Source organism: Manacus candei, unplaced genomic scaffold (assembly GCF_025592945.1).
Source record: "Manacus candei isolate 608988 ecotype Guabito, Panama unplaced genomic scaffold, ASM2559294v1 h1tg000119l, whole genome shotgun sequence".
Taxonomy (NCBI): domain Eukaryota; kingdom Metazoa; phylum Chordata; class Aves; order Passeriformes; family Pipridae; genus Manacus; species Manacus candei.
Genome location: NW_026138167.1, coordinates 1,502,923 through 1,527,465, shown reverse-complemented (window position 1 = coordinate 1,527,465; position 24,543 = coordinate 1,502,923). Strand labels below are relative to the sequence as shown.

Below are 24,543 nucleotides of genomic sequence, written 5' to 3'. Positions count from 1 at the left end.
AGCTCAACCAGCAAAGATATCTTCTGTCCATGTAACAGGGTGCTTCATGTGTTTTGTGTTTTTTTTCAGAACCTGTTAGAAGTGAGCTGAACCAAGTATCACTGAATGCATCCTGCACCAAGCATGAATAACAGCCTGACCATCAGAGCACACAAAAACACAAACTGAGAACCCAACTGTTTCCTGTGAGGGAAGCTGCAGATTTTTTGATTATGCACAAATATTTTCCTAGTGTGATTCATCCACCCTTGATATTGGATTAAGACCACAATATGATAAAAATAATATTATTAACACAGCATTATTGTAGACATTAATCTGATAATGCAAATGGCAAAGATCAGACCTTTTTTACAAGGCACAGAAAGATAAGAATGTTTACCATGTCAAAATAACCTCAGAAAACAAAAGTTATCTGTGCTTATGTGTAACTGTCTCCTTTTTCTGAGACAGGCAGACCTGCCAGTACAAATTAAGGACTGTGAGTTAACAGTACACAACCACACATTTGTCTGCAGTGCTATTGGTGTACTGGGATTGTCTCACAGTCCTTATCTGGAAGAGGCAGATTCAAGAGATCTCCTGTTGCTGTTATTTTTCCACATTATTCCCACAGTTAATAGGTCCCTCAGTTTTCAGCCAAAGTGAAATTAATATCCACTTTTCTTGAGGGCATAGTAATTTGCAAATATGGTATTAATAGCAATGCATTTAGTACCTTTCACTTGCAGATACAGAAACCTTATTTAAAAAGTAATGAAGAACATCAGTAGATTCTATAAACTAAATAATCATAACACGTCCCCCCACCAATACAGATAGAAGGATTCTCATGGCTGCCAAGCTGGCTCTTGCTTTCTCTCGTACCACTATGGCTGTTTGTAGCCAACAAACTGTTCCCTGCTAGAGAAAAATATATAAATGCTCCTGAAATCATACCCACAGAGGAGGAACAGGTTCTCATTTGTGTGTAGGTAACAGCTCTGCCCCTGAAATGGCCAAGGTCTGGGCTTTGGTTTGACTCAGAAATATGTGCATTCTCTGTATTTGTTGTACTCTTCCAGCTGAATTCCAAACACAAGTTCTTCACTGAGACCTGGCTTAGACCTTGGCTTCTTTTCAACAGCCAGGGATTTGTTCAGACATAGAAAAAGACAAAACATGGGGGTGGGGGTGTCAGGAGATGTGAAGTGCAAGTCTGCTGAAGAACTAGTCCACTGCAGCATCGTGGGGTGGATCTGAAGTAGCTCAGGGCGAGTTGGGAGAGGGGACCCAGGGACACAGAAAGACTGTGGGGAGGGTCACTATAGGATCAGTAATCCCTCATGATATACCAAGACCATGAAACCCAGCTACTGCAGTGGGACAGCTGATTCCAATAGAATGGCTTTCCAGAGGTGGTGATAGGAATAGCAGAAATGAAGCAAAATATATTACACACTTCCTGCCCACAGATCTGAAAGCTGCTGCTCCATGATGTGCTGATCTTGTAATTTTGCATCACAGCTGTCTAAGACAGGAGCCAAATTATTTGGATGGGCTACAAAACCACAGCCCAAAACCCTTACCATCAAAAGAGGGCAAAATAAAGTTGGGGGGAAAAAATCCCACAACAGTATTTGAACTTCTTGCATAGGGAAAATAGCAAGAAGGAATTCTGTACAAATGCAGTCTGTACATGCAACCCCACAGAGACAGACATTCAAATTAATGTTTTCAAATTCCAACATTTCTGAGCTGTTGCTTGAACCACTTGAAAGGGGGGAACTTTTCATCTAGGTGGTGGGGTTTTTTTAGGTTACTAGAAAATATTTTTCTAATATGTAAAATGTGAAAGGACTATTAAAAAGATGGATGTTTTGTATTCTGTTGCTTTTGATGACTAATTTCTATTTAAAGGTTAATTGTGAAATATGTGCTGCCCCAAAGTCGTGTAACAGTTTATTCCTTCCATGTACAGGACAAATTCATGCAATAGAGCATTATTCCTTCAAGCCTGTTCTCTTTGGTAAAGCTTTCGTGTCAGAAAATGCTTATATTTGCAATTGTCTGATGTTTAGAAATAGAATTATTCAACATTCCCTCGTAGTTGGCTCTGACCTCTTGTTTGCGTGTGCTCTCGGTTCCATTTCGCACGCGATGGATTCCCAGCTATGTTGTGCCACCCCGTGTCAGAGATGGCGAATTGCAAAATTTGCTGAGCATTGTGGCACGAGCTGGGCGTTGGAGTCCTGCAGACGACATTTGTGCATTTAAACACAGTTTTATCAGCAACTGAAGCTCATTTAGAAAAGCATTAGAACTATTTAATATGACATTTAATTTTTCTTAAATTGTTAATTTACTGGAAAACTTTCAACCTCTTGACTTAGTAAGTCATGGTGGTCCAATACTGCTCTGTTGAAAGACAAGGAAAATTATCTGTTGGGTAATAAAATTATTCTCTACAGAAATTAATCTCATTTTATACTTTATCTATACCAGAAAAGAACAGTACTGATTCAAAACCTGTACTGACAACTGGCAAACTTATGTTTGCTGATAAAACAAGGCGTGTTCAGGTAAATTTTGATCCTTGTTAACCGAGTGGCCCCTAGAAGGGAACTTTTCTTCTCTGAGGTGCAATGTGCCCCTCTAGGAATCACAGACACCCTCGATCTTTACAGCTCAGCCAGACCCAGCTCATTCTGGAAGAGTTCCAGCTGTCACAGATCCTCTGACAACAGGCTGAGCTCTCTTGCCATTCAGCCCTCAGTATCTGGGCAAGTACCTCACAAACTGATCACAAAAGCCTCACAACCACACCTTCACCGTTAAAAGCTGGGCTGCTACAGACACAGGAAGTTCCAAAGTAGGAACACTGGTCAGGGGTTTGGTGTGCAGCTGGGAGCAGCCAGAAAAAAATCACATCCTTTAGCATGGAGCGTTTGGTCATCTTCTTGCATCCTTACCTCCACAAACAAACACCAGTGACAAACAAAGGTGGCAGGATACATTTTTTCCTTTTTGTTGCTTTACTGTATTTCTCCCTACCAGTGGTTACATACTCTTTCTTTATACTTAAGCAGCTCTTGCTTTACATTTGTAACTTTTATATGATAATGTATACAGGCCTCAGGCCATTTGCTGTGCATGATACTAGTTCTTTCTGAATATAGTTTCAATGCTCTAATTAATTTACCTTAATAGTTGTGCTTTTTTTCCTGTTATTTGTAGATTTTATCTTTGCTGGTTGGTGGTGCCTGTGCTTTCTTTTCTTCTTTAGTGTTATTTTTCTTTCTCATGTTTTCCATGCTTTTTCTGCACCTTTATGCCACTTCTTAATTGTTACCACACTTCTCCACATCTGTCACATTCATTCCAAGTTCCTTCGGCACCCTAAAATAAAAAAAAATTTGTTGTTGTTATTGCAGCTATCAGGCAGTAGGTCAGCTGTGATTAAATCAGTAGCTGTCTGTATATTATAACAGTATGTTAGTGGTAGGTTCTAAACCTTAGCAAATCCTTACTTCCATCCTTATCTCCTCCTCCATAACGGTAAGTAACTACCATTAGCATTCTGAGGTATGTGAAAAACATTTTAAAAAATAGATTTGTGTAATGTCCTGAGCTTCTACTGTGCATATGTGATGAACAAGGTCTGTATTTTGGATGCCATATTTATACAGCTTAAGTTGTAGTGGCAAATGACGTGGAAATTCAGGGCCTTTGCTCCACAGCTCTGTAAGCAGTGCCTCGCTGGTTTGTAATACTGACATTATCTATACAGTACCTGAAGGGAACTTACAGGAAAGATGGGGCAAGACTAGCCACAAGAGCATTTAGTGACAGGACAAGGGGGAAGGGGTTCAAACTGAGAGTAGGTTTAGATTACAGACCAGGAAAAAATTCTCCCCCGTGAGGGTGGGGAGGCCCTGGCACAGGTTGCCCAGAGAAGCTGTGGCTGCCCCTGGATCCCTGGAAGTGTCCAAGGCCAGGTTGGACGGGGCTTGGAACAACCTGGGCTAGTGGAAGGTGTCCCTGCCCATGGCAGGGGGTGGCACTGGATGATCTTCAGGGTCCCCTTCCACCCCAAACCATTCTGTGAGTCTCCTGGAGAAGGTTCCACTCCTGCTTCTGACACTGCTCTCACACGTCCCCCACTGAAGTTCAGGCACAGCGCTGTCTAACACACGGAGCTCAGCGAGGGGACTGTGCCTATTTCCCGTTCTGTATCCCGGGCTCGGTCTCTCGGGTAACACTCCTATGACGGGCGGCCGGGCGGGCAGCGGGCAGGGCGGTGCCGATGCCCAGGGACAGCAGCTAATTAGGGTTAATCACCTCCGGCCGAGGGCTGCCCGGGGCGGGGTCCGCCCGCGCCGCGATCCCGCGGAGGGCAGCGCCTCGGCCCCGGGGCCGGGGGGGCGAGAGCAATCCCTGGGCCGTCCTGAGCCGTGGGGGGAGCCATTCCTGAGCCATCCCTGAGCCATGGGGGGAGCCATTCCTGAGCCATTCCTGAGCAGTCCCTGAGCCATGGGGGGAGCCATCCCTGAGCCATCCCTGAGCCATCCCTGAGCCATTCCTGAGCCGTCCCTGAGCAGTCCCTGAGCCATGGGGGGAGCCATTCCTGAGCCATCCCTGAGCCATTCCTGAGCAGTCCCTGAGCCATGGGGGGAGCCATTCCTGAGCCATCCCTGAGCCATTCCTGAGCAGTCCCTGAGCCATGGGGGGAGCCATTCCTGAGCCATCCCTGAGCCATTCCTGAGCAGTCCCTGAGCCATGGGGGGAGCCATTCCTGAGCCATCCCTGAGCCATTCCTGAGCAGTCCCTGAGCCATGGGGGGAGCCATTCCTGAGCCATCCCTGAGCCGTCCCTCAGCCATCCCTGAGCCGTCCTTCAGCCATGGGGGGCTGGCCGGGGGCACTTGGTGCGTTCAGCCCGGAGGAGGCTGAGGGGAGACCTCGCCGCGGTCTGCAACATCCTCGTGAGGGGCAGAGGAGGGGCAGGCGCTGATCTCTGTTCTGTGGGGACCAGGGACAGGATCCAGGGAATGGCCTGGAGCTGTGTCAGGGGAGGTTTGGGCTGGATCTCAGGAAAAGGTTCTTTCCCCAGAGGGTGGTCAGGCACTGAACGGGCTCCCCAGGGCAGTGGGCACAGCCCCAAGGCTGCCAGAGCTCCAGGAAGGTTTGGACAACGCTCTCAGGTACAGGGTGCGGTTGTTGGGGATGGCTTCGTGCAGGGCCAAGAGCAGGACTCGGTGATCCCGCTGGATCCCTTCCAGCTCCGCAATCCCAGTCCGTGCAATCCTTCCCTCCCGGCCCCGCCCCCACAGAGCGTGCGGTGTACGCGTGCGCGCGAGTGCCCGACCGTCACGTGACGGGGCGGCGGATGCGCTTCCGGGTGAGCGCGGGCCCGGCCCGGCCTGTGCCGTCCGTGCCGTCCCTGCCCCGCGCTCTCCCCACAGGTACGGCCTCGGGGGCGGGAGCGCACAGCCAGGAGCCTCGGGCCGCTGCCCGGCCGCAGGTGCTCAGGGGGCTCGTCCGGGGCCGGACCGGGCGGCGCTGACGGTGACGGGCGAGAGGGGCGAGCAGGGACCCCTTCGGGGACGGACAGGGACCCCCCCGGGGACGGACAGGGACCCCCCCCGGGGACGGACAGGGACCCCCCCGGGGACGGACAGGGACCCCCCCCGGGGACGGACAGGGACCCCACGGCCCCGCCGTGCCTGGCACGGGGAGAGCTGTGAGCACTGAATCCCAGCTGGAAATCCCCCCTGCCCCGGGATGTCCCTGCCCGGACGGGCGCAGAGCCGGGGCGCGGAAGTCAAAGGGTTGCTTTGGAGTGCCTTTTGTCTTAGTCCCTCCTTATTTCCTGCTGTTAACGCAATATGATAAATAGTAGTTGCTTGTTTCTGGGTGACTCGTGTGCATGTTTAAGTCCTACAGAGGAATATGAGTTGTATTTAGGCAGGCTGTAAATTCTTTGTGACAGAAGTCAGTGTTTACCGGTAAGTGAGTCTGAGTGGCACAGAAATGCAGATCCCTCTGTTGTTGTGAGTGTGGATTTCAGAGCAGTGTTGGAGAGGAAAGCAGGACTATTTTCAGAGGTTTTCTCTTTTGGCTGTCTGATTTCTCTGTGCTTCAATGCTGGGGGAAAGGGGTAAAAAGGAGGCAAAGAATTGACATGTTTTTAATGAAAGCCCTTGTGTCACCTGATGCAAACTTGCAACGGATAAAGTCTGAATGTCTGGCTTAAGTCTGGGAAAGATGTCCTGGGTTCATGGTCACGTTCTGAAAGCCACTGGAATTATAGAAACATTTAGAAATTGCCGTGAGCTCCATCACGTGGGTTTGTGCACCAGGAGATGTGTCTGTTCCTTGCTTTTGGCTTGCTGTAAAATCAAATGGGAAAATTACTTTTAGAGGCACCTCTTTAATGCCTGGAACCTGGAATTAACAGATAATGTTTCTGTTGACACAGTGAGGTGAAATGTGGGGGGGAAAGTAGGCTAACCTTTGTTGAGGTTGATTTTGACTTTTTCAGGTGCAGACAGCTTTCTGTTCTTGACCCCTCAAATGCATCATTCGGTCTGTGCTTGTCATTACAATGGCCTTGCAAAGAGAAATTTTATATCTGTTGTACTTCAGATGCAGAGGTGCTGATGGAGGACTGACTGTGGGTCTGTGTGTTGGATGGGCAGATAGGACCATGGAAACGTGGAACTCCTGTTTATTTGTGTGTTTGCCTGCAAACTCAGAGGGAAAAACCTAATTAATTTTTGCAAGGAGTCTTTAACTTCATGAATAAAATGGTCTTAAGCTTTCTGTTGTCATTCCCCCTCTCCCCCTTTATTAAATATTTGGGACAGACTAGAGTCCCTGTTTAGCTGTACAGTAAATTTTAAAAACTGGCAATTTTTAATAGGCTTCTTAAGACGGTTGTACTTGATATTCCAGTACCTACCAGCTGAGGCAGCTTGGCATTAATGAGAGAATTCTGAAAATTATCTATTCTTCTAGGAAAAAGGATGAAACAGTGTTGTTTGACCTCTGGTGCAAGCAGTGTTGTTCTTCAGACGCAAACTACAGTGGGTTTAACCCACTGTTCTGGGATGGAAATGTGTTCATCAGCTACAGTGAAGGAGGGGTGGGTTTGAGTGATGTGATATTACAAAAAGAATTACCACAAGGAACACAACTTGCCTGTTGGGATACTTAAAAGAACGAAAGGCATTGTTGAGCACCAAAGTGGCTCCAGTAAGAGGGCAGAACCACTTGGCAACCCTGCATCCAGATGGGCTTTGATGTGTTGAAGTTTCTGACCTTTAGATAACTCCCAGTCTTCCAATTCCATTTCTTTAAGCAAAATAGAAAGTAATGAGCAATGGAGAGTAAGGTCAGGTTTGCTGTTCTGAGAAAGCACGAGTGTTTGAGTTGACCATGGAGAGTGCCTTGATCAGGTAGAAATTAATTGCTTTTCTGCATGACTGATAAATACTTGCATTATTACAATATAAGACATTTTTCAAATGAAGTTTTTAGATTTTAGTTTTACAGCCGAATTAAAAAGACTTTGGCTTATTAAAAACAGATGTCAGCACTGCCACAGCACTGGTAGGAAGACTATTCTAAACTCAGCTTTAGTTTGTATAAGCAGAATTTTTTTCCCCTGCTTGTAAGCATTTATATTAATTGATGTAAAATTATTTTAGTCATCACTTTTCTAACTTCCTTGAGAAGATTAACCTTCCTCCTTAATTTCTCATTCTTCTAGTTGACAAATGATAGTGCTTTTATATATGAGACTTGAAGTAAAAACATCTGAAACAACTACTCAGTCAGCACGTTAAGTAGGATGCTGAAAACCTAAAGTCAGTCTTATCTGATGTTGAACTCAGAGGTTGCCTTGTAAGTTGTTTTCAGTTGTCCTGTGTGGTATTTAGCAAATGATTGCTTTCTGATCCACCTTAATAAGAAACTGCTGGCAAGAATTCTGCAAGTAATGTGAGGAGTGTTTTGTAAAAGTATCTTAAACTTTGATAACAGCATAATAAGTTTATCTCAGTGTAATGAAATACAAGCAGGTAGGAATTGCTTCTGCACTGAAATGCTGTACCTTTGCAATTAATAGGGTTACTTCATGTTTGGTGTTTTTTCAAAAGTGTGGTGAGAAAACTATGAGAGTCTTGGAGGAAAACCTGACTTTAAACTGTGAGGGAACTGTGCTGTGAGTGCAGTGCAGGTGAGCTCAGGAGGAGCATCTTACAGCCACCAGCAAGGTGATGGGGTTGGTTGGGGGGGCATTTGGGTATTTTTCCTGTCAATTTTCTTAATTTCTCCATCTGTCCCCCAAGAGTGGAGTCAGCAAGTCAGGTGTTCTTTTGGAGTTCTAGTCAGCTGGGTGTTTGCATCAGGTGGTTCGTTCCATCCTGGTGCAGCCACTGTCTGCTGGCTGTGTAGGGCCCCCGGTGGCAATCCCTGTGCTCCATCCCCGTGTCCCCACACTGCAGAGGGAGCTGCCCGGATTCCCTGGCAGTGCTGAGCACAGCGGGGTGTCCTCTCCCAGCACACATTTCCAGTCCCTGCTGCAGTGGCAGGGCAGCACCGGCACACCCTGCTGTGCTGGGTGTCATCACCTCGGGGACAGGCAGGACTTGTTTCAGGAGCACAGGCCCATCATTCAAGCAGCAAGAAACTGCTCCAAACAGGGTCTTAGTCAGAAAGGACAAACAGAAAGAGGGACAGTTGCCAGGGGCAACTTCTTGAAGGTTGTGTGCAGCAACTCTGAGGTTCAGGTGCTGAATGATTCCAACAAGGAGTCTGACCCTTCAGAGGAACTAGACTGTGATGCCTGTGCAGCTTATGCTAAGGAAAAAAAACCTCAGGAGCAGTTAATTGAGGGTGATATAAGGAAAGAGTTTAATTTGTGCCAAGGCTGTGCCTGAGATGTTACATTTTATAACACTGCTTGACCAATCCAAGTTTTGTCCATCCCATTGCCTTTGCTCTGGTCCACCCCCTAGCCCACCCCCTCGGAACTGGGTCTGGGGGCTTTTGGGACCACCTCTTCATCATTCTCATCATCCTCAGAGCACAAAGGGTACCCCTTCACCCAGTTCTTGACTGTTCTGTTGTTCAGGCCAAGATATGAGTGTTCTCTGAACAGTATAGGCCTTGCCTTGACAAAAGACTAAACATTTCTACTGAATTCAGGGGTAGATTTGATATGGGGAGCATGGAATGGGGTAAGAGGGTTGAGGAATGTGTAAACTACTTGTGCTACAGGGCAGGGAACAAGGGCTGCTGCTTCTACTTCTTACAAAACTTATAAAGCTTACAAAATTAGAAAAATAAGAAACTAAAAAGGTCTTAAGGCATCAATTGCTGCCTTCTAGAAATTTAGTTTCAGTTTTCTGAGTGAGGGAAGCAGGGAGATGTCAGTAACAGGTTTAAACTGAGGTCATTAGTGTTTATTTTGTCTGTAGTACTGCAGTTTTATAAAAAGATCAGTCTTTTAATTTTTCTTTATTAATCAACTTGTGTGGTGTAGCTCTAAGCATTGCAGGACATTTTAAGATCAGTTTGTGGTTGGAATCAGGTCAGGAGAAGAGACATTTGGATTTGTTGGGAAAGGAAAGATGATCCTACAAAACAATAAGTGTAATTTGTTTCTTTTTAGCTATGTAAAAAACCCACATCTCTGAGTTAATTGGCAGTGTTGTTGCATTTGAACTTTGTACTTACTGGTGTTCTATGTTGATTGCTCCTTTGCATTTAAAAGTACCATTGTTTCTTGTTTTGATCAGTGTTTCATCATTGATAAGTTTACCTGTTTCTGCCAATATTTAGAGCCAACACAGCCAAGAACTTCAGCTGGTTTGGACTTGTATGTCAGCAGAATGGTTTATCATGTTCCATTACTGGGGATTCCTTGTTGCTGGTGATGGGTGAGCCTGAAAAAACACAGCTTCCCTTGCACATCCCAGGGTGAGTTCTCTGAAAGCAGCCTCTTAAACAGTTATATTTTAAGTGTTTGGGTTAATTGGTTTTTGTTTTAATTTTTAAATGGGTTGTATTTTAGATCTGACCGTGTGGATTTTTTTTCCTCAAAATATACACTTATTCATTATCTCCTATAGAATCTAGAGACATGTCAGGTTTCTTACATTTTGGAGTGAACTGCTGTAATCATAAATGATAAATCAGGTTGCTCAAGGGCTGGATTTTAACTGAGAGGTTGATCCTGCTTGATTACAGGAAATCCCTTCCAATCTCCATTACTGTATGATAAACCATTCCATAAGCAGTTTTGTATGGGAAGAAAAGTAAAATGGAAATGATAAACTTTTCCCTGTGCTGTTTTGGTTTCTATTCTGCATAATACCTCAACCTGGGGATAAGTTAAAGGATGTGTTGCCAGTATGGGAATTACAGTAGTATTGAAGTAGCATCTTCTGTTATGTTCCTGCAGCTCCTCTTTAGCCCATTGTCCTGAAGACAAGAGGTTCTGGCTGACCAGGAGTCTCTGTTAGCAGTTCAAGTTGGCTGGAGAATGGAAGGTGTTGAGTTTAAGGAAGAATGGCAAGATGAAGATTTTCCAAGGTTTTGAATTTTGTTTTAAAGTCATTCAGATCAAACACACAACATCCACAATAAGCCACCTCTCTGTCTTCCTGGTGAACTAATACTCAGTAATGATCTTGAATGTAGTATTATTATATATTAATAGTATATATTTAATAGATATTAATATAGTAGTCCTGAGAAGGTTTTGTGGTGTGTTTCTTTGTGGTCTAGAAGGGACTTGCTTCATGTTCTGTGGAAGTGAAGTAATGCAGGATTGCCACTGCTGACGCTTCCAGTGTTGCTGAAGTGAACATTTGTAAGCTTGGCTTTGTTTATTTTCTGTGATGATATTTTGCAGCTACATTGTTTGCATATTATTACTGGTGTCTCAAGGCCCAAATATTTCACTGAGCAACATTCCTGAGCAAAGTCTGTACCAGTTAAGGCTGCTTCTGATGCTTGGGCCCACAAAGGACCTGCATCAGCTGACTTTGGAAGCATTTCTGTGATCATGTGACTAAACTACTCCTGTCATATACTGATGTCACAGTTTGTCAAGCAGGGATGTGACAGGTTTTCTTAAGGATGACACACTGGTAGTAATCAGTGTTCTGTCACATCACCAGATGGTCCCTTGAGTGCTGTAAAGGAATTTTCTGCTACTTTGGTGCTTTGTTTACTGAAAACTTGAACTTAGGCTAGAAGTAAATTTAGTTCAGTACCATTCCAGAGTGTTTTTTTTAGCAGTGTGTAAGTCTAAATATTTGGCATTAAAAAAAATGTAAAGAAGTTTTGTAACAGTAATTTCTACTTTGTGTCCCAGGCCCCTGCCAGAGGATGATCCTGTTGAATCTGAAACATTGGCTGCAGCTGGAACAGAAAGCCAGGCTGGTAAGAACACTCCACTCCAGTCAAGCTGCTTCCTGCTTAGCTGCTGTTTTAAAGCTCCATTTTGCTTCAGGGGGTTTTTTGGTGTGTGGGGTTTCTTGGGTTTGTTTCTTTGGGTTGGGCTTTTTGTTCTCTTTTGAGTCAGGCTTGAGGAAACAGCATTGTAAATGGCACTTCTGTATGTGAAGGGTATTATAAATACCTGATCTAGAAAGAAAAGGGTTTTGGAACAAAAATACGAGAGTCTTTGTGCTCTCTGTGAGCAGAGCTATCCAGGTAGTGCTGGACAACAAGGAATTATTGCACTCACTTCCTGATCTGTCTTAAAAATCTCTGTTCATTATTTGACTTCTGTTCAGCAATTGGGGCCTACCTTGGTTTTGCTCCCAATTTCAGACTTTTGTGGCTATTTAGGAGCATTGCCTGTTTCAATGGTCAGAGGGGAAATAATATAAATGGCTTTTTTTTACATTTTAAATTTTTTTGGATTTTGTCTGTGTGCTGTACTTGTGGCATTTCTAGTGCAGGATCAGTAATTTGATGTTATTCCCTGCTTTCAAGTGCTGTCTAAATCACATCAGCATTTGCCTTGTGCCTGAAAGCATTCTGTGTTTTCACAAACAGGTTCTTTGACTTTCTGTCCTCACTGTTGTCTGTCAGGTTTTTTTTTCAACTTGTATGTTATTTTTTATTTCATCAGAGGTGGTTATGATGTTACTGATGCCTAACAAAAACAAGGGCAGGGACATGAATCTATTGTATTATTTGCAGGATTTATTTGGTATAATATCTGCAACAACTGGGTAAACTTACAATCTTAAAACTTGAGATCTTTTACCTTCTGTTCTTTTCATCCCATATTAAAATCTTAATCCAAGCTACATTGTTTGAATTCTTGGCATTAGCATACAATCTCTTATGAAAGAGGATGGTGCTGTTGTGTGTTATTAATTTGCTTGTCTGAACTCATTTAGCTTTGGGAATAAACAATTTGCTTTTATTAGATGCAGAGGTTAATGGAACCAAAGTGAGGAAGAAACTAGTGGCTCCAGATATCAGCTTAAATTTGGATTCCAGTGAGCAACCTGCTTTGTCTGATGACTTGGATGAGAGTGGAGAGATTGATTTGGATGATTTAGATACTCCTTCAGAAAACAGTAATGAATTTGAATGGGAAGGTAAGTATTTTGGTCCTTTGCTCAGATCCTCTAAAATATTTCTATTTTCTTATGTGCAAGTCAGCAGTTTCTCAAGTAAGAAATAACTATGACTTGAAGTTACAAGAGGAAAAACATAAAGGGAGTGATTAGATTAGAAACTGGAAATGGGTGCAATGAATTTTTAAAGAGCAAAAGGCCTCATCTGATTAGTAAACAAGCCACATAATAGTAGCTGTAACTCCAAGTAAACTTAGCTGAATACCATCTATATATACATCTGTCTATCATCTATATATACATCTATGAGACTTGAAGTTATGGAAAATCCTCTCTGTTGCAGTATGTTTTTAAAAGCCACCCTGTCAAAAAAAATCTCAAAGGTGTTTTCTATGTGTTAGAGGTGAGTTTAAATGGAGGAAACATCCAAAGGGATAGAGATTGGCTGCCCAGGAACTGATGAACTGCAATTTAAGGAGGACTGAGTGGTATTTTTGAAAACACTGAGTAACACCTGTCTCATACCTTCCTGTGGTAAGAATGGCAAAAGCCTTAGGGTTTGCTTGCTAGTAGAAGAGCCTCAGTTTTGTGTCAAGGAATTCTGAAATTACTTGATAGGAAGTTAATGTAGCTATAGCCACAGTAGTAATGATCTTAATTTTAAGAAATTAATAGATGCTTTATCCTACTCTTATAGGCAAAACTTGGAGATTCTAACAAATTTTATTTGAGGCAAACATTTTGTGTAGGAATTGAAGCCTAAAGTTTAAACTTAAAGTTTAATTATGTTTTAAGGCCCTTTTATGTAAACCAAAAACTGTTGTGTTGGTCAGTGTGTTGAAGTCTCTAACATCTGTAAACTTCTTGGCTTAAAAATGTCTCTAAGTAAACATGTAAACTCAATTATTATTTTTTTTATTCTGAAAATAAAATAATGTTAATTCCTGACTGAACAGGAAGTTCTCTTCTCACTGTTATGTTTGAAACGATACCTGTGGAGAAAGAAACACTCTTTAGGATAAGAGGGTTGTTTTGTTTTTTGGAATAGCTAAAGACATGTTGCAGGTGAAGTTTTCTTAACAGAGACTGGGTGTTTACCTGGATAAAAGGATTTTCTTTGTTTTAAGAAGAATTGGTATTTAGGGGTAGTTTTGCTGTGATGTGAAGGAACTGTTCCAGATGCTTGTGTCTTGTTTTTAAAAGTGGCTGAAAAGGGTTTCTGTCTTTTCTTCCTTTAATGCTGCTGCCTTCATTTTCCTGGAAGGATAGTTTCAATTAACAGCTTTGTCTTGGGAACAGACAACTAACTTGCAGTAGGTTTTTCTCGCTTTGGGTAAGGTCTGTGCAACAAAGTCAAGAATCATCATTGAATTGGTGCAAATTGTCTTACAGATTGCTGTCACATAAATTTTGTATATATTGATTACACACATGTGAATTAGATTTAATTTCTAATAGATTTGCCTGCATGTCTGCTTGCAAGGTACCATCAATGTCTTTAATCATGCTTGTATGTAAATCTGTGATCAAGCAACCTCTGTAATTCTCATTGGAGTTAACCACTTTGTCTGTTTTGGTGCCATTCACTGAGGTCTGTGTTCTGAAAGCCTACAATTAATTAGGCTTCCTACACAAATGGAAATTTTTCACATACTTTTAACACAGAAAATTACAGCCAACGTGAGTGTGTTGATAAAATATCCCTGACACCAGCTGGTCTGTGTGACTGGCTAAAGAACACCAAAATAGATCAGACAGCAAAGTGGTTAACCAGTGCTGTACCTGATTGGCACTGTAATGGTGTTCATAATGGATCTTGAACGTGTTTTACCTTTGGCAGATGATCTTCCCAAACCAAAAACTACTGATGTGATTAGGAAGGGCTCCCTCACTGAGTACACTGAGGCAGAGGAGAAGGACGATGGGCGGCGCTGGCGGATGTTCCGGATCGGAGAGCAGGACCACAGGGTGGACATGAAGGCAATTGAACCCTATAAAAAAGTTATCAGTCATGGGGGTAAGGACTGGCCATGTGGGGAGGGGAACTGCTGAGCAACTGCTTCTGTAGGCTGAGCTGGGGTGGCACAGGGAGAGCTTTGGGCATAATGGCTTGTGATGGTTCTTTTTTTGCAGTGTTAAGACACTGCTGATTTAATAATTTTTTTCTCTATTAAACTAAAGTTCCAAAATGTTCACATGCACTAAAGTGCACATATGTAATGAGATGTATTCAATCTGTTCTACAGTGTCACTGCTACCAGTACATTTTTTTTGGTTTTAAGTGTGTTGAAAGCACTAACTGTAGATCTACTAAGGCCAAAATCAATTCATGACTTCCCAACAGTCTGTGAAGTTTAGGCTGGAAGACAAGTTGACTTAACTTAAAATAAGATGTTATTAAATATGCTGAGATGTTGATTGTAGGTACAGCATTTGACTGACTTCAGCTATTGCTTTAGAAGTAGACAAAAAAGAAATCTTGAGGTCTTCTGTGACTGTAAGAATCTGTCCATGTAGATGTTTGTAAATCTCTTTAAGGTAAATAATGAAAAAGCTTACTGAATGTGCTTGACTTTGTGTAAATGTAGTCAATAGCAGTCATCTTTGTCACTACTGTTGCTCTTTTCTTTGGTTTTAGGTTATTATGGTGATGGGTTAAATGCCATTGTTGTGTTTGCTGTTTGCTTTATGCCTGAAAGCAGCCAGCCTAACTACAGATACCTGATGGACAATCTATTTAAGTGAGTCATCATCTGCCTCTGAATACTGTCTTAATTCCACATTGTGAAACTTAGCATTCTAATATAAGGACAGTTACTTCTCTCTCTTTTTTAATAAAGCTTTTTATATTTCAGATGAGGGAAAAGTAGCAAATAGAAAAGCAACTACATCTGCTTCCTGGGGAAGGAAAGAAATGGATTAGATGTTGTTCAACAGTGTTGCCAACTCTGTTTTTTCATTATTTTTAATATATTTGAGCATAGGAATTATTAGGAATTACTTTCAAGTGAAGGCTGTGGACAGTAAAGTTTTCTGTCTCTGCAGGTATGTAATTGGCACTTTAGAGCTGTTGGTAGCTGAGAACTATATGATAGTTTACCTGAATGGTGCAACCACACGGAGGAAAATGCCCAGTCTAGGCTGGCTCAGGAAGTGTTACCAGCAGATTGACAGAAGGTAAGAAGCTCTGCAGTGTTTTCTTACAATATTCACATGCTCAGTGATAGACATATTTGGGATGAAGTGCTGTTCAATGTGGTGCCTGGTCCCTTTGGTTAAGATTTGATTAAGGAAATTGCTTGGCCTGTTGAAAACCCCTTCCTAAGCTGGACACTGTGGGATAATGCTCCAGACATGCCTGGGGGGTGCTGTGTGGTGTTTGGATTTTTTTTGTGTGTGTGTTTTTTGTTTGTTTCATTGTTGTTGTTACTTGAAGGGTTGAGGGGTTTTTTTAGGTGAAAACAGTAGTCTTAGAATATTAAATATTGTTATCTTGTAGAATATCGTTAAAACTTAATGTATTAATAATGTGTGAGCCACTTCATCATTAGTTGTGTAAAAAGATTCAAAGAAACTTCTTCTTGGAGTGTTTTTTCCTTGACATTCTTCTTGAATTGATACTGTGTCTTAAATTTTTATAGTATTTTTTCTTCTGCCAGATGTTGGTTTCTAATAATGGAATGTCAGAATACTAGGTTTATGTGACAGGTGGGCTTGCAAAACCACACTTGTTTTATATTCAAAAACCCCTTGTTGTCAAGCTGCTTTTTTCTTCTAGTAATTACTTTCATTGTTTAAATTCTTCAGGTTAAGGAAAAATCTGAAATCATTGATTATAGTTCATCCTTCTTGGTTCATCAGAACACTCCTGGCCATCACGAAACCTTTTATTAGGTAATGCTCTGGAAGCTTTTTCTTTTTATAAGTAATCCTGACAGCTGTTTACTTTGAACTTGAATAACTGTTTTAATACCGGCCTAGTTGAAAATGTTTAAGTTGTAACTGTACCCTGCATTTGTTCTTCCACAGCTCAAAATTCAGCCAAAAAATTAGGTATGTCTTTACCCTGGCAGAACTAGCTGAGCTCATCCCCATGGAGTACGTTGGCATCCCAGAGTGCATAAAACAGTACGTTTTATTATTCTCCCTGTTCTCACTGTCCATGTGCTGGAGCTGGGGTGTGTTGTAAGCAGGGTTTGGTTTGACTGTAACACTTGGGAACTTCAGCTCAGATCCCTGCTGTCCATAGGAGGGTCCATGTCTGACCTCACCTGGGGCTGGAGGAGCGGGAGGCACCATGTCCCTGTAGAGTGACTTCCACGGGTGGTGTTTGTGTGATCGCTGAGTTCTGATGTGCAAATTGAGTCTTCTAGAGACAAGGCAGTTGTTCTGCACCTCATATATATGCTAAGCTGACTTGTGAGTGAGAAATTCTGGGCATGTTGGTACTGAAGTTATTTATAATACCTTCAGTGTTCTTCAGAGGAACAAGTCAAGTGCTGAAATATCACTTGGGTTGGGCTTTCATTTCAAAGAAGAGCAGTGTTGGGAAAGTGCTGAATCCCTACCCATTACAGTTCTAAACAACTCTGATAAATAAGTGAGGGCAGCATCAATGTCATTTTTTTCCCTTCCCTCCAGATATAAATATCCATTTTAACATCAGCGCAATTCTTCTCTCAAAAATGATGACGATGCTTTTGTCAATAGCAGTTGTGGGTGCAGTAATAGAGTAGAAACCATAAACTTGGGTCTTAAACCAGATGATCAACTGCTCAGCCTGTCAGAGGGGATAACATCCAACTGCTCAGCCTGGGAGAGGGGATAACATCCAAAGCCTGTGGCACGTTCTGCACCGTCAGAGGCGATCACAAACCGGGAGGACATGGCCTAGTGTGTGCAGGCAGAGGGGCACATCCATGTTGGACAAATCCTTGTGCTCCCACAAATAGCTGGGCATTGCAAGAAACATTCAACTGGATCAGTTCCACAGTTGAACTCTAAAACAAAGAGAACTGTTTTCCTTAGGTGGGGATGAAAGAATGCTCTCTCTAGAATTTTTTTTACTGGGTGTTTTTAAGGATGTGTTATGAATATTCAGATTGTCATTCCAACTCTTGAAAGAATCCTTTCTGTGTTGATAAACCTTTAACTGTTCTGCAGAAGCTGAACTTAGTTAAGTTAGAGAGTTAATTGTCAGATTTGGAGGATTATATCTGGCTCCAAACTATTATGAATACAGACTTTAAATTTTAGTGGTGGATGTTGATACCGTGCAAGAGGTCTCATTGAACTCATTTGTTACGTCATAATAATTAAATGTTTTTTGTTTAATGCTTATAAATGATGGAACTACTATGTATTTTTTCTTAATTATATCAGTTTCAACACTTGATAAGTTTCTACAAACTGTACTGACACTAATACTAGTTTGCAGCTTCTGTTGATTTTGGCCTTCATATGTTATATTTACTGAAATGAAACTTTTCCTCACCAAGGTATGAAGAAGAAAAGTTTAGAAAGAAACAGAAAAGGTATATTCATATTTTGATTAGGGTTGCATCTAGATAAGACAATTTGCACTGCAACTAACTCCCAGTTGATTGGCTTGCATAAAGGAATAAGCATTTGTAAATATAAACATGCACTCGTGCCCAAGTTTTTATGCATGAAAGGAACCCTCCTGTACTTGCAGGCAGTAAATCATCTACAGAAGCTCACCCTGGGGGTTCAGACAGAGATTTGGGAATAGTTTCTATTACGTTATTATGTGAGATGCTCACTTCTAAGGGGATAAATGTGTTCTCAACTGAGTCTTCAAGAGGCAAAAGTAGTGTTTCTGTATGAATCTACTAAATCCAATTTCCCTGTTTCTAAGGAGAATTGATACCTGAAGATGAGCTGTATTTAGGTGCTAAGCTGTCTGTGCATTAGCAGAGATGCAACTCTGTAAGAAGTTCTAATATTGAATCTTGTATTCTTGGTATTCACTACCTTTTTAGTTATTAACTTGCACAGTTGCAATCTAAATAAGTATTTTAGTGCTGTTTGTATTTGCAGTGCCTATGTTCCTTGCTAATAAACACTGGATTTCCATTTTGTTAATTTTCAGTCTCCTGCTAACTATTCAAGCTATACCAGCAGCTGATGACATTTTTTTGATGGATATGTTATTTTTTTCACCCACTAACAATCGTATTGAAAGATTTTGCTACTAACTTTGGTTTTCTTTTTTAATTACTTTTTCTGTGTTTGCATAACTATTAAGGGAAGCTTATTGTCTAAATTGGGTAGAGGAATACTGAGCAATGAAAGTAAATGGAATTTAAATTCTTTCTGAAAGCTAGCATGTAAACCTAGTGATGTGTTGGACATTCTTTAGGAAGTGATAACTTTGCAGTGTGTGACCTGAAGTACTAAGCCTGTCAAATTTAAGAAACCCTTTCAGTAAATGTCAAACAATAGTTCTGCTTGACTTTTATTTCCCCATTGTGCATAATTTGGCCCAATTCTGTTGCAAGGCCCAATGTATTCAGGATGCAACCCAGAGACATGCAAACAGTAATGCAGAAACTTTTAAAAATCTCAGTACAACAAGCACTTTTTAGTGTCCCCTGCACTACCATCACTTTTGTACAAAGGAGGGTGTTCCTCAGTGAAAAACAGATGTAGAGAAGAGATGACAGAATTTGATCCCAAGTCTTCACCCAGGTTGAAAGAGGCTGTAGCATTATTTACTGTATAACAGAGGCAAGGGAGCTTTTCTGAGGCACTGCAGGGAGGTCAGGGCTGAGCTGCAGCCTCAGAGCACCCTTTGCACTGTGTTCCTGACTGGCTTTCCAGCTGGGCTTGTTGCTTCCAGACCTCAGTGCTCCAGACCTACTGGATCCCAATGTACTTGGTTCAGTCCTTACAGCTGCAAGAAAGAGGAGGGGAAAAAAAAAGGCAAGCAAACAGAAAACTTGCCTCCCCTTTTTATGGGTTTGTGGCCTAAAGGAGCTGCCAATGTTTCTGTCATTTTGGAGAACTGGCTGGTAATAGTTTGAGAGACAGGTTAGACAAGTTGTTAGAGGGCAAACTCTTTGTCTCTCACTTTGGAACTGCCGTTGGTTTTAAAATTAATTTACCTCCATGCACATCTTACTTTATAGAAGATTGAATTAAGACTGTAGCTTGTTCTTACTGTAAAGAGGAAAAAAATGTTTTGTGCAGGGCTGTCAGTCATCCACTGGTTCCTGCAGAGTAGCACTTTGTTTGCTAGTCGCAAGACAGATGTTAAAAAGTAAAACACCGAGTAAAAACCACCTTTATCAGCATGGTGGTGAATTTTTCCTGGGTAATTCCAAATGTCTTAAACTTAGAAAAAATATTGCAGTTAAGGAGCCTCTTCGCTTTTGTTGATTCAACTAATCCTGTTACCTTCTTGGCTTAATTACTATAACTCTGAAGGTAATTCAGTGCTTATTCTGCAGCATATGAATTCCCCAAAGTGGTAGTGCTTGCCAGTGTTATTGTATTACCTGTAAGCTTGTATTCCTGTTTGCATTTTTTAATAAAAGCACAGGACCTGCTTTTTTCTTCTGTAGTCAAACTTCACTTGCACTTTTTAAATGTTTTCTCTCAAGTGCTATAGTATTTAAATGGTTTCCTAACAGTTCTTTTTAATTAATTAATTAATTTCTACGGGGAGGTAAGAAAATAGATATTTTAAAAAACCCCAAGAATGTTGTGACTGCATTAAATAAAAACCTTAATTTAATATTTAATTACTAAAACTTTTCCCATGTGAAAGCTTTGTGTTTTCCTTTTAAGACTAATAGTTTTTTCTTAATATATGAGCTACCAAACTATGTTAACAAAGTCTTAATTTTAGTGTTTCTTTGCTGAGCAGAGTTGACCAAGAGCTGAATGGAAAACAAGAGCAGAAAAGTGAGCAGTAAGTCTGGAGCACAAACAAGACTGAAGATATGCAGATGGGATGATGCTGTTTCCATTTCCAATGTGTTCTCTGTGTGTATGTATCATATAACCTGTTGCAAAAGGTGCTTTGGACTAGCACAAGAACTGCTTCCTGCTGTATTGGTTTGTCTTGACTTTAATAGCTGTTTATGTACTCGTTTTATACTGCTAAATGTCAAAGAACCCTATGTTTTTCAGAGGATGTTCTTGCCATTGTTTATCTAAATGATGCATGTTCTTCAGTAAAATATTTATATACCTAAATGTTAAAGGAAAGAGATAATATATATTTTTATGACTGAGCAATATATTGTGTGTGCCTGCTGAAGGAGTTCATTTGCAGGTAGACAAGGCCGTAAGTTACTTGTTTTTATTGTATCAATCTGTTTTGCTGTAAATGGTCAAGTGCATTTCTTCATTGTTGCAGAAACTTGTTTGGTTATTAACAATCACATGAAGTCTTTCACGAGTGCAGAGACCCTTCTTTTTGCTCACACACCCAATACAGGCTCACTCCTTACCTTGAGAGCCCTTCAGTCCCCTGTCCAGGGTCCAGAACTGCAGTTCTGCGAACATCAGGCTCTTGGCCAAAGGGTCCAAGCCTGAGCCACAACAGAAGCTGAACTGTTTGAATGACTAGTAAAGTATCAGACCTTTCTCAGCTGAAGTTGTGAATTTGTGATCTGCTTCAGGACATCCAGACTGTCTCAGCTCCTGCTATGAAGCGAGTTCATTGCAGTTCTTCCTGGATGAACCTTGGTTGTCCGTAGTAGGAACTCTGGTCATACTCAGTAGAACTTGGGAGTTACACAGTTATTCCAGCCATAATACCATTTTTTTTGGCAGAAGCATGGGGAGTCTTATGCTACCTGTGTCATCCCTGGAGATGAAACATCTGTTTCTAAAGCTCTTAAGTTTGGCACGTGACACAGCAGTACTTTACTTTTACAAAAGTGATATAAAGGTTGGGGGTTTTTCTGCTCTCCACAACGGTGGTAAACCTGTGTCTGTAAGAGGTGTTCTTGGACACATCACTACTGTTTATACGTTTATCGAGGCAATCATAATGCAGCGGGGAATATGTTGGAGAAGTTTGTAACATCTTCTGATAAACATTGCAATTTCCCTGTAAGGACAGGTGCATGCAAATAAATTCATTCAGGAGTTGAGCAATATAATGTTCTAGCAAATATATTAAATCTTTGCTTTTGATGTTTATTGTGCTCACAATTTTGTCTTTGCCAAAAAATATCACTTCTCAATTATATTTGAAGTTAGTGTTACTCAGTTACGTTATTAGAAAAAAATCTGGTTGTGTTCAACCACATTACTGCCTGATACGGCTAAACAGCAGCTGAGAGAGAGTTCTGGGGTCAAGATTTTGCAATTAACAATCTGCTGTCTCTAGTGATACCTGTACAGACTCTGGGAGCACACTGATGTCAGGGGAGGGCTTGCCCGTGTCTCTGGAAGATTAAGTCTGCAGTTTGAAGATGTTCCTCTCGAGATCAAAGTTCTTTTGTTACAGGAGTTTCAAAGAGATTATTAACAGGGTGTACTTGTATAAGAGGCCATACCAATGTCAAGATGCCTTGCATACATTCCATCAGGTTTAGCTCTTTCTCTGAGGGCAGAGCACAAATGTTAACACTTTCTTTTGGGCTGCCTTATCTCCTGCCTCAGTTTCCATGTTGACCCAGATTAATGTCAAGTTTAGTCAGTAAACTGGGCACTTGCAGCCTTCTGATCCTTTGACAGTGTGGTGTGTATGTACATGCAAACCTGATTTTTACTGGGTTTCCATGCATCCTAAGCTAAACAGTAAGCATTCTGATGATCTCATTTCCATTTTTTCCTAACTGAAGAAAGGTTTATTCTCAGTGGAGGGGTTGGTTGCCCTGTTCCTCTCTCTGTGTATAGTGCAGTGTGGAGAAGCCAGTGCTCTCTATGTGCCATATTTACCAAATGATGGGATTGTTGTTGTGTTTCCTGCTGGCCAAGTGAGTCCACAGTTTCATGCTGCAGGAGTTTGATTTCTTTTGGAGATGTGTATGTGTTTCCCAAATGGTTTATTTTTCCAGTATAAGTTGTTGTGAGCACAAAGCTCTTCTGTCCCTAAAGATACGCAACCTGAGAAAGAGGTGTACTAAAGAATTATCCCCCTCTGACTTCTTGCAGCTCATCATTGAATGGTGAGGTGGATGTTTACAAAAAACAAAGTGGTCCCAAAGTTATGAGTAATGTTTTGTCAAACTTATCTTTTTTTGAAATCTATAATATAATGTAATATATTTTAATAATTAAAAACATGAGAAGTTGGAATGTCGTACTTTAATAAAAACAATTTCAAAACTTGAATAAACTTTGTGATAAGATACAGTATTGTAGGGAATTCACCTTTCAGTGGCACTTCCTTCTAAAAGTAAGACTCATGTTGCTAGAATTCAGTGAGCACTGTTAAGAAAAGGCAATTTCATGAGTCACTAATTTTCCTTTGCCTTGGAGGTCTCGTTAGTTTATATATAAATGCACAGCAATAAGTCATTGCCTGTCTCCTGTTACTGCTGTGGACAACTGAGAGAAGGTTTGGGCCAGTGGACTTTCCATGGATGTGACATTAAGTAAAATGATTTCTGCAACAGGGTAAGTCTTCAGAAGTGGCAAAGGGATTTTGGAGAAAGTGTCATTAAAAACTGATGTGAGTAGACTCTGGATTGAATGTTCTTGACGCCCTGTGTAGGATGGCAGAGCCATGTTATGTTGGAAAGGAACGGAAAGGGATCTATAAGGATTTAGTGCTGCAGCAGACTGGAGTCTTTGAGCTTCTGGGATGTTGAAATGGAGAATTTTTATTCCAAAAAGCATGGAACTAGTTGGAATAACGTGTAACTGTGTTCATAACAATGCAGTTTATCATATGTTTCCTTTATTTTCAGTGAGGAATAGCACTGACTGCTGCGAGGAGCTGTGTACTGACAGTTACCCTCTGACTGCACGTGACTGGGGCAGAGCCTTTGTTAGCACGTTGCAGCAGATTTCTTGCATCACACACTGAAGTGCTCCTAATGACACCCCCAAACCTTCCAGCAGGTCACTGGTGTCACTTCAAGATGAGATTACAGGTCAGTCTAATGACATGACCTCCAAGTGTCACAGGGAGGAGAAGGTGGCCTTGGTGCCTGCTCCTGTCAGCTTCACTGGTGGCATCTACTGAAACATCTGTGCTGAACTGAAAATAATGGAGATACACTGGGAGTGGGCACTTTCTAAACTCAATCTGTCACAAAGTTTCTCGGTGAAAAGCGCATTTCTTTCACTGTCAAATTTTTGTTGGTGTATCCTACGGATTTATACAACATTTACTGTCTAGAAAAATGGTTTAAATTCATGTCTTCTCAAAAGCTGTTGTTTTTGGAGATGACTTTAATTCTCAAGTCATTCCAGTCTCCCTCAGAAAAGCCTCATGTGAGGAACAGAGGAGAGGGATAACAGCTGGTGTGCCTTCTGTAACTGCAAAGTCTTACAAAGCTCTCAGTGAAAATTTTTACTCAGTCCTTGTGAATGCAGGTCATTCTATAGAGGACTTGTTTCACCGACTGGTTGTTGCAGATGCTTGAAATAAGTGCTTTAATTCATTAATACTTTTTAAAGACACCTGGTTTTAGTCAGAGTAGCATTCTGAAATATAACAAATATTTAAGTGTTTGTATTCTGAAAGACCTGTGCTGCAGCTTTCTTAGCTTCAAAATTCTAAGCTGAACTGCACTGTTCCCTGTATCATGTCTCATTCCCCATATTGAGCTAACAGGAAAAAAGGGCATTTGTGAAGAGAAGAGGGTGCAGTTATGTTGGTTTTTCCTGATTCCCTTCAAGCATGACTGAGATCACTGACATTAAAACCATTCTTTGCTCAACTAGATCTTTTTTCAGTTTTGCAATCTGGACTGCCCAGATTACTCTGATTTAAAATAAATGGACTTTTTTTTTTAAGTATT

General features: G+C 41.5%; 1 protein-coding gene across 4 annotated transcripts; it reads left to right on the top strand.

Moving 5' to 3' along the window:
* Window positions 1-5,323: 5,323 nt before the first annotated feature.
* BNIP2 (BCL2 interacting protein 2) lies at window positions 5,324-22,910 on the top strand. Of its 4 annotated transcripts, none has more exons than XM_051770531.1 (12): window positions 5,324-5,443; window positions 9,828-9,965; window positions 10,450-10,580; window positions 11,368-11,435; window positions 12,437-12,610; window positions 14,430-14,606; window positions 15,228-15,330; window positions 15,635-15,766; window positions 16,397-16,483; window positions 16,619-16,717; window positions 18,088-18,123; window positions 20,481-22,910. In XM_051770531.1, exons 3-12 carry the CDS (start codon window positions 10,531-10,533, stop codon window positions 20,527-20,529), a joined length of 975 nt encoding a protein of 324 aa, XP_051626491.1. In that variant the 5' UTR covers window positions 5,324-5,443; window positions 9,828-9,965; window positions 10,450-10,530; the 3' UTR covers window positions 20,530-22,910. The 4 variants fall into 4 exon arrangements, with proteins under 4 accessions (XP_051626491.1, XP_051626493.1, XP_051626494.1 ...); XM_051770532.1 differs by lacking the exon at window positions 5,324-5,443 and adding an exon at window positions 5,481-5,502; XM_051770533.1 differs by lacking the exon at window positions 18,088-18,123.
* The last annotated feature ends 1,633 nt before the right edge of the window (window positions 22,911-24,543 follow it).